The 10,213-nt window shown below is 40.1% G+C and overlaps 1 protein-coding gene across 1 annotated transcript in view; it reads right to left on the bottom strand.

The window, feature by feature from the left end:
* Window positions 1–1,725: 1,725 nt before the first annotated feature.
* The window catches only part of DDX27 (DEAD-box helicase 27), a 43,638-nt gene continuing 35,150 nt past the window's right edge, over window positions 1,726–10,213 (bottom strand). The window contains exons 19-21 of the mRNA XM_089673404.1: window positions 6,196–6,289; window positions 4,238–4,309; window positions 1,726–2,102 (exon numbers count right to left, since the gene is read on the bottom strand). Of these exons, the coding sequence (XP_089529530.1) occupies window positions 2,087–2,102; window positions 4,238–4,309; window positions 6,196–6,289 (182 nt within the window). The 3' untranslated portion in view covers window positions 1,726–2,086. The remainder of the gene's footprint in view (window positions 2,103–4,237; window positions 4,310–6,195; window positions 6,290–10,213) is intronic.

Raw genomic sequence — 10,213 nt, 5'->3', positions numbered from 1 at the left:
CTGTACTACGCTTGAATTCACTGAGCTCCTGCGAGTGACCCATTCTTTCCCAAATGTTTGTAGAAGCAGTCTGCATGTATAGGTGCTTGATTTTATACACCTGAATCCAATGATTTGAAGGGGTGTCCCAAAACATTTGGCAATATAGTGTAGCTTTAGTGTCCAGTCCTCCTGTAGGTGACATCCTGTGCCACTCAATGGTCAAGAAAGATGCATGCATTCTATGCATGAAGGTAAAAAACCTTGTGTGTAACAGCCCGCTCTAACTTGCCTGAGCCTCATCCTGAACCAGTGGCATCCACGAGATCCTCAATTCTCCAGGGACTCACTACTGATTTGCTGAGGCAGCAGCGGGTGCTTTTACCACTTACCGTGTTTCTCTATCTAAAAAATGGTGGGGACATGGAATGCCTAAAAAAAAAAAAAAGCTCATAAGCCATTGGCTTATTAATTTAAGTGATCACTTTCTACAGTACATGCAGGAAGCGCAGTAACTTGCTTGAGGGAGGATCTCAGGGAACATATGTCACTTCCAATGTCAGTTCATATATTCCCTTGTAACCAGAAAGTAGCTGTGTTCACCACTCCTTTTGAAAGTCAGTAGTTGTATATTAACCATTTGCCCTTCAGAGGATTTACCCCCTCCAACCCACCCCCCCCCCCCCCCCCTCCTGGCCAGGCCATTTTGAGAGTTACTTTAACTGACAATTACGCAGTCATGCACCGCTGCACCCAAATGAAATTTATACCCTTTTTTTCTCTCCCACGAGTTGCTTTCTTTTGGTGGTATTTGATCGCCTGTGCGTTTTATTTTTTCCACTATAGAATAGAAAAAAAAAAAAAAAAAAAAAGGACCGACAATTTTGAGAAAAATATTTTTGACTTTTTTTTACTTTTAAACATGTCCAGTAAAAAAATCAAATTAAGGCCAAAATATATTCTGCTACATGTCTTTGCTATAACTTTCACGTAAACCAATTAATTTACGTTTTGGGATTTTTGTTTTAGAATTTACTAGTAATGGTGGCAATCAGTGACTTATAGCAGGACTGCGGCAGACATTCTGACACTGGGGGGGGGGGAAGAACTGACTTGGTGTCACTGACATCAATACAGTGCTTAAAAAAAAAAATAAAAAAAAAATACCACTGACATTGTACTAATGGCACTGGGCAGGAAGGGGTTAACATGAGGGGCAATCAAAGGGTTAACTGTGTGTTTTACTATGGGACTTCACTATAAGCACAATGCTTTGGATGGCTGTGCTGTGCAACAGTTCTCCTCCCTGTTGGAGATCCTTGGTAATCACCGGCCTGGGACCCGGTGATTGACGCCCGTGGCTGCGAATGGCGTGCGCGCCCCCCCCCCCCCCCCCCCCCCCCAGAAATGCAAAATCACGTATATATACACGTGATTTTGCGTACCCATGCTACCCTGTAGCAGTATATCTGCTATAGGGCGGTCGGGAGGTGGTTAATATCTGGGTGGCACATAAAGTCAGAATTTCCATACAGTATGCATCCTGGAACAGAACAGATCTGTTGGATGACCATAAATGTACACAAACCTGTTAGGTGTGGCAGCAACTATAACAACTCAAATTACAAATTCACTTTTTCATGCATTGTTTTGAGTATGGATATGGCTCTAAGGCAGTAGTCTTGCAGTCTATACCATATATTCCAACCATGCCGCCCCCTCCCCCTTGCGAATGGAACTCATGCAAAAATTTCTAACTTTTTATTAATATTTATTTTTTTTAATAAAAAGTAGTTCACATCGCAAACAAAAATAGAAAATTGGAGTACTTTCATCCACTGGTTGCTGTGATCATGGTACCATCTTCTGGCTTATAGGGAACCCATCATGGAAATATGCATTGCAATCAGCCACTGCGTTTGTAGAAGCATAGAGCTCTGGGGCGGTACTGGTTTCCCTACTCAACTGCTGGCCAGAACCCATCCATACATTCCTTGTACCATCATACATGTGTTGGACAGTGCTTCTCCTCCAGATACATGAAATATTTAGTCCAGATAGAGTAAAGTCTTTTTGTAGAATGTCTTGCAGAAACCAGAACAGGACATCACTTCCTGCGATACCTGAGATGAAAAAAGAAAAAAAAAAAAAAAAAAAGATATTTTATTATTTAGAAAAAACAAAACAAAAACCAACCATTTAAAGGCTAACCACCTCAGAACATGACAGTTTTTCCCTCAGGTGTAACAACAGTGTACAGGTTAAAGAAAAGTCCCATCCTATACATAAACCCATTTATACAAATGGTTTGCTAATAGCAGACCAGTACTTCGGCCTTGAGCCAAGGCACAGTCAGCTTAGCAAGGATGAAGATGTATTTATGCTTTTCCTATCATTTTCTTGTCCAAATCATCACAGCGAAGTCTCAACACATCTTAGAATTCAACGCAGACATCTACAATCTGTCTTTAGTGGAAAAGGCCTCACGGTCCCTAATACATTTCAGGACAGTAAAACATCATAAAACACTTCTACTGTCAAGACGGTCACTTGTCCTCAATGTGTTTATTAAGCCAACCAAAGTGCAGAGCTGTGTCAACCAGAGAGGTAATTTCACAAACTTTGTGCACTAGATGATGCACCTCACATAGCAGATGCTTTCCCCTGCACAGCACAATTCCTTGACATAACACAAAGCTGTGCTTCAAAATGCTATCAGACCTTGGTGGCAAAGCAGGAGCGGACAGCTTGGCCAAGCAAAGAATCCAACAAACCTAAACAAAACAATCAATAACCTCCTTCACTATGATCCCACCAAAAAGTCACACTTTCTCCCTAGAAAGTTTACTTTATTATAATCCAAGAAACCTGTACGTGTCAGATTCTTCCGATTTTTCCAACATCTAAAGCCGCAGTTACACAAAGGTATCTTTTATCCACAACCACTTTGCTCTTAATACTTTCCTGATCAGAGGTCAGGATCCCAGGCCAAGTTTAGTATCGGTTAAAGCGGAACCTCCCCCAAAAGGGGAAGTTCCGCATGCTTACAACCTCCACTGCCACATTTGGTACTATTTAGGGGGGGAGCAGGTATCTGGTTTGACAGTTTCCCCTCCTCCACGGTCTTCTGGGGCACATCACAGGTCCCAGAAGACTAGGGGACCATTCACAAAGCACGGCATGACTTGTGCATGCGAAGTAGGAAACCTGCTATGCAGCTGCAAGGCTCCACTGCTGGTTTCCCTTACTTAAGGTGCCTGCGCCCAAAGCTGATTGAAGAATCGGCTCGGGCGAGGACATTGCTGGATCCCTGGAAAGGTAAGTGTCCTAATATTAAAAGTCAGTAACTACAGTATTTGTAGCTGCTGACTTAATTTTTGGGGGGGAACCTGGAGCTCCTCTTTAACCTGACAATAGCTGTATGACTAATTTTCATAACTATATAAAGGTTTATACATTTGAATAAATTATAAAAAGTTTTATTTGGCACGCTTTTATTTTTTTTTTTTTATAGAAAAACTGCAAAATCACAGTAGGACATTAACAGGCACAAAGTCATAAAAAGCCTGTAAACCTCTCTCTAGGCAATATATGGGCATCAGTTGAGGGCAAAATACATGTAGCTTTGGGATCAAATTCTCATGCACATTAAAGTGGAACTTCACTCTCTCAATCAACACTGACTATTTGTAATCCTTATGCTGCTAGCATTAGTAAATAGATAGGAAAGCATATCATATTAACTAGTTTAAAATGTTTTTGTTTAACATTTCTTCAGTTATTTCCTGGTTTCCATGCTAGGTAAATGATGTCATATATCCCCGAAATCTTCAGGAGGGGAGGAGGGGTATCCTCAGCTAAGCACACCCTCATGCCTGAGTTAAGGTCAGATGGATTCCAGGAAGTAAATGCTACATGAATCATCTGCCCTTACTCAAGATGGCCACAGCCAGGAATGCTAGGGTAGTGTTTTTCAAAGTGATTTCTCAGCAAAATAAAACATGGAGAAATGGATGCTTGGGAAGTGTGCTTTGGATATTAAAAATGAATTAAATAGAGCTTTTGTTTTGTAGTGCTCAGAGTGTAATTTCGCTTTATAGCTCCTTGCACAGGGTTCACCAGTCTCCAAAAGAATGCTGTTCCCTCATGGAAGGCAAAAGAACACAAAGCACCACATGGTTGGAAAATATTTTTCCCATAGATAAAGAAAAAATATTAAAGATTACAATATAATCTAATCCTATATTTCCCAACATACCGTGACTTAGATTTAAAATTTCCTTTCCTGCGCTGTTGAATTCCCAGACGTTTTCGGTCTTCAAAAGATGGGCTGCAAGAAGACAAAGAACCTCAAACCACATAATATTTTCAAACAACAAGCTAAGAGTGAGATCTATAATAATAATAAAAAAAAAAAAAAAAAAAAAAAACGCAAACAAGAAGATTTCTACTTTAAAATTACACATAAAATATGCGCTTGAATATGAAAGATCTCCTTAATATTGTCAGAAATGGAATTTTAGTATTTTGCTATTTGGAATATTGGCGCAGGATGCAGTTGTCTGTTTCTTTATTTTTATGTTATAAAATGGTTTTAGGCAGTGAATGCAAATGTCCTTTTCCTTTGTACTGATGTGAAAATTTGTATTTCTCAGCAAGTTGTACATTGCGGAAGATCATATGTCTGTTTATAGAATCAATGTTTCATAGTACAAATTATTTTTAAAGGTGACATTTGAGCATTTTGTACTACGTTTGTACATTATATTACAATATTTGTAACTGTAAAAAAAAAAAAAATTGAAAAATTCTAAATGCAGCTTATACGGTTTGTGGCCAAGATGCTTCAAAGCATTCACCCTACACTACTATCTAGTGGAAGTGCCTGCATGGTTAGCATGGTTATCTAGTGAAAGTGCAAGGAAATTCACAAATCCAAAAAATGTTCTCAGCATTATTCTATTGCTGGGTAGTACAGCAGTCAAAAACTGCATTATGGGAAGTGGCGTCAGTAAACACTAGCCGTCTGTCTCCGTGGCAGCCGGGGTTGGAAAAGCTGGAAAGGACCTCGGCCTCTGTGACTACAGTTCACAGACACGTTCCTGGGACGGATTACTACTACATAGTGGAACCCAGCTCACCCAGAGGGATAACACCTACCACGAGCACATAGGAGGACCCCTAGTGGAAGAGGACCACCAGCCTCATACCTAACAGAAGGAGGACCACCCACTATCAGATGACATCTGGATTTTTCATATACAAAAGCGTATTTAATATGTGCGTCCGGTGAGTGCGCATTGCTTTATCACTACCACACGGATACTGGACTCATGTCACCTGAGTACTTTAATCTTTATAATAATTTCCTGGACTATTTCTTTGTTGTTTGAACTTACATTTGTATGGGATCAACCTCCATTCCAATGCATATATTTGTTTTTAATACCGAGCGCTGCACTTCATATATACATTGTTGTTTTTAGGGTGATATTGGTACCTTTTTTGTGCATAGCAGCTTGTTACTTATATACTTAGGCGCTTGTACTACTTTCCGCATAGCCTACTGTACGGTCCAGAAAGAAATGCATAAAGTAGTGTTTTAATAGGAACTCTCGCCATTATGGAGGGCCAGTTCTTGTTCAATGCCATTTTACATTGTGCTGTGTCCAACAATATTGTAGACTTTTTTTTTTTATTTTGTAATTTGGTTATAACTGCTGTGGTTTGGATGGAATTCAATAGTGCAGTTCCTTCTAGCAGCCTCTATGCAAGTGTACAATCCAAACGCACACGTTCCTGCATTGAAAATGGCTGTGTGTATAAGTGGGTGCTGCAGCGAACGTTGGCTGGAACCGAACAGAATCAGCAAGGGAGAATGTCACCAGCACACCGAGGATCACCAATATGGGTCCAAACGGTTTATTAAACTATCACATAGTTACAGCAAGGCAACGTTTCGGAGTCCTGCATGGTCACATGCCTGATGAAGGGGTCCTGTGGGACTCCGAAACGTTGCCTTGCTGTAACTATGTGATCGTTTATTAAACCGTTTGGACCCATATTGGTGATTCTCGGTGTGCTGGTGACATTCTCCCTTGCTGGTTTTACCAGCCTCTGCCAGTGAGATGAATTGTGCCTATACAAATAACATGCACGTGGCTTCATCAACCACTACTTCCTCATCACAGGATGGATGAATATAAAGTGACTTACCCCGCTCTGTATTTTTTCAGGGCTTTGCGGCTTGTGTTTGTTAGCTCCTCGTCAAACACTGTTTTCTTCTGTTTCTTTGGCTTGGAAGGTTTAGCTGAAAAAACAAAAATTAAAGGGCTCTGCCATGATTTGAAATTAGAGTACTGTACCCTTACTTATATTACAGGGAGACAGGTTTAAAGTTGTAGATAAGTGAGAGGTTAGGCACTTGCCCTCCAGAGTATTTACCCCCATTCCTGACCAGGCCATTTTTGGTGATACTGCGCTTCATTACTTTAACTGACAATTGCGCGGTCATGCAATGTTGTACATAAATGAAATGTATGTCCTTTTTTTCCCCACAAATAGAGCTTTCTTTCGGTGGTATTTGATCACCTGTGCGGTTTATAGTTTTTTTGTGCTATAAACAAAAAAATACCGAAAATTTTGGAAAAAATAAAAAAAATAAATATATATATATATTTATTATTATTATTTTTTTCCCCAGTTTTTGCTATTAAACATGTCCAATATAAAAAAAAAAAAATGTATAAATAAAATTTTGTCAGAAATTTAGGCCAAAGTGTATTCTGCTACATGTCTTTGCTAAAAAATATCCCAATACGTGTAAATTAATTGGTTTACGTGAAACTTATAACAACGTCTACAAATGGCGGAATATATACTAGAATTTTTATTTTACTAGTAATGGAGGCGATCAGCTACTTATTGCGAGATTGCGGCAGGCATTCTGACACGGGGGGGAACGGACATCCAGTGACACTAATGCAGTGATCAATGGTAATAAAAAGCACTGACACTGTACTAATGACACTGGGCAGAAAGAGGTTAACATCTGGGGGGATCAAAGGGTTAACTGAGTGCGTTTTACTGTGTAGACATACTGCTTTGTATTGCTCTGCTGCAGCCTGTTTGTGCTGACAGGAGGGAGATCTGTATTGTTTACATACAGACCTCTCCTGTCAGCTCCGCCGACGATCACCGAGTCCCAGCTGAGAATCTGCATCCGGGACCTGGTGATTGACATGTCGAGGAGCCAACAGCGGCGCGGGTAAGGAGCATGCACGCCCCCTACCCGGAAATACAAAATCCCATATATAAAAAACGTGATTTTGCGCATCCCTGCCACCCTGTAGCAGTACTTCTGCTATAGGGTGGTCACGAAGTAGTTAATTGTCTTTTTTTCCTGCATATGTCCCCATTGGGGAGATTTCCCTTCAGTTCATTTTCTGTGGACACAACAGGAAGTACAGGAAATCTCTTCAAAGTAAGAAAAATCCCCTCTAAGTAATCACCAAGAGGAGTTCATTTCTATTCCAGTTCTGGTGACAACAAAAACAATGTTTGGATTTCCAATCACTTTCAGTCCAGTGGTCACAAGAGCAAATAGAAAGATCACGTATATCATAATCATAAATATCTTATATCATACTTGAATATATAATGTGCAAACAAGTGCGTGAATCGTGCAATCAAATAAATCACTGAGATTTCTTTTTAAATAGAGAAGATCAAATCTCCCTATCACTAGTGAAGGCACAGAGGGCAATACAAACCTGACAGGGGTTCTAATCCTTCCCAAATCCCAACTATTCAAAATCGGAAAGAAAATTGTGGCTTTAAAACTCATTCTTTGTGTATCCTTTTAACCCTATAAGCAGCACTTATGACATACTGTTTTAAAGCACACCTGTGAGGGAACGGGAGAAGGATTATACTGTATATGCAGCAGAATTAGACTACATAGGCTGTCTGCACATTCCGCTCACCCTTCCCTTCACACCCTTAACCCCACCTGTAACAACCACATGGAGTTTCCACACTTGGTCTACTACTGCAAAATGCTCATTCAACACTAGGACCCTGAAGGCAGCATAGAACATCTTATTAAAGAGGAGCTCCAGTCCAGGGGGTAGGGGTGGTAGAACGTACGCTTCTGATCGCCTAGGTAGTCAGAGTAGAAGTGTGAGCGGGTACCCATCAAAATCAGGTAAATCATTTTCCTACCAACAGAAGCTGGCAACCTGTTTGTTTCTTGTGATTAACAGTGCCAAGGCCTGGAAGAAACCCAGTCTCATTTGCAGCAGTGAAAGACTGACCAGGGATTATGAATAAAAAGGTGCCCAGCATCTTGCATGACTCCCATCAAAATTCCTAAAAAATAGTATGGAAACCTTGGCTATCTTACATCTATCTTTCCCCTACGCTACACCCAGCAAGTTATGGCACCAATGCATGTGGTATTTCCCTATCCCACCCTTCTTTTTCTTCTCCTTTTCTTGCTCTGTACTTCCATCTTCTCTACTTTCCTTATGGTCTTATACCTGGGTCTTTGGACCCAGTTGTGGCCGAACTGTTCATTCTCTGAAATACGGTTCATTATCCAGCCATGCCTGCACCCACCATGTTCGGCAATTGCTGTTTGAAGGTGTAAGCGATTTTCATCTATATATCACAGTACAAGGCCCTCTGCGTGGGTGAATCTCGCACTGTATTTCCTTTCAAATAATTATTGTACCAGAAAACATTCATCTAAACCCCCAAAACACAACCATGATTGTCTGTCCAGGAGTCATTGTATCAGCAATCTGAGACTGAGCTGCTGCATTCACTAATGCATACAAAAATAAGCTCTGGTAGATACAGAAGACTGTCAATACCAGTTTAATGGAAAATGGTAATAAAGGAAATATGGCAAAAGGCTTCCAGTACCACCTGTCCATGTTCCTGAACAAAAAAAAAATAAAAAAAAAATGGCAAGTTCTTATCTGAATGCTTGTTCCAAAACAGCCACTTTAACCACTTCATGTCCGGACACTTTTACCCCCCCTTCCTGTCCAGGCCAATTTTCAGATTTCAGTGCCGTTGCACTTTGAATGACAATTGCGCGGTCATGCAACACTATACCCATATGAATTTTTAGCATTTTTTTGAGACAGATAAAACTTTATTTTGTTGGTATTTATAAGTGTTTTTCTTATAAAATTTTGCAAATAAATATTTCTTCATAAATCTTGGCCAAAATTTATTCAGTTATCTTTTTAGTAAAAAAAAAAAACAAAAAAAAACCCAAAATTAGTTTATAACCAAAAAAGTTTTTTTCACATTTTTATTTTATTTTTTTAGATTTATGTTTTTTTTAACATACTGTCACCCTAGCACCACAGTGTCACCATAGTGACACTGTACTACTTGTGGGGGTGATGAAGTTTTTTTTTACACCGATTGCTTTTACACCCATAAAGGCTGTAAAATCAATAATTTCTCCTTCTCTCTGGCTGCATTCTTGCAGCCATTGAGAAATACTGTGAGAGCTGTGATTGGTCACAGCTTGTCACATGGTACAAGGCTGTTGTGAGCCATGTGATCTCTGTGATCATTCACAGATTTCACTAGTAGTAAGCAATGATGTCAGAAGTGACATCTTGCTTACACCTATTCATTTGATCACTGATTGGCCAATCAGTGATCACATGGTCGGGACCTCACACAGAAGTCCCGTACAGCGATCCAGACAAAGCGGACACCAGATCGCTGTGCTGCGCACTCATAGTGGTATAAAACATGTGGGGCTGGAGCGCACATGTTGGCGTGCGCTCCAGCCCCACGTTTTATACCACTATGACACCACATTCCAGCATCATCTCATCTCATCCCACAGTATCAGTATTCAGCTACATGGCAGTAGATCACACATGCTGGCCAGCCGCATATACTATTCACCTTCCCTTACATTTATTTATTCATCATATACTACCAATGATCTGCCCATAAGTGTAAGTGTTTACACATTTATTATACGTTATATATACAGTCATGGCCGAAATTGTTGGCACCCTTGATATTTTTCCTGAAAATCAAGTATTTCACACAAAAAAGGTATTGCATTAACACATGTTTTGCTATACACATGTTTATTCCCTTTGTATGTATTGGAACAAATATAAAACAGAGGCAGAAAAGCAAATATGACATAATGTCACACAAAACCCCAAAAATGGGCTGGACAAAAGTATTG

Source organism: Staurois parvus, unplaced genomic scaffold, assembly GCF_062004578.1.
Source record: "Staurois parvus isolate SC_StPar_1 unplaced genomic scaffold, SC_StPar_1.0 ptg000137l, whole genome shotgun sequence".
Lineage (NCBI taxonomy): Eukaryota > Metazoa > Chordata > Amphibia > Anura > Ranidae > Staurois > Staurois parvus.
Note: the sequence above shows the minus strand (reverse complement) of the source record. Positions and strands in the feature narration are given on the sequence as shown.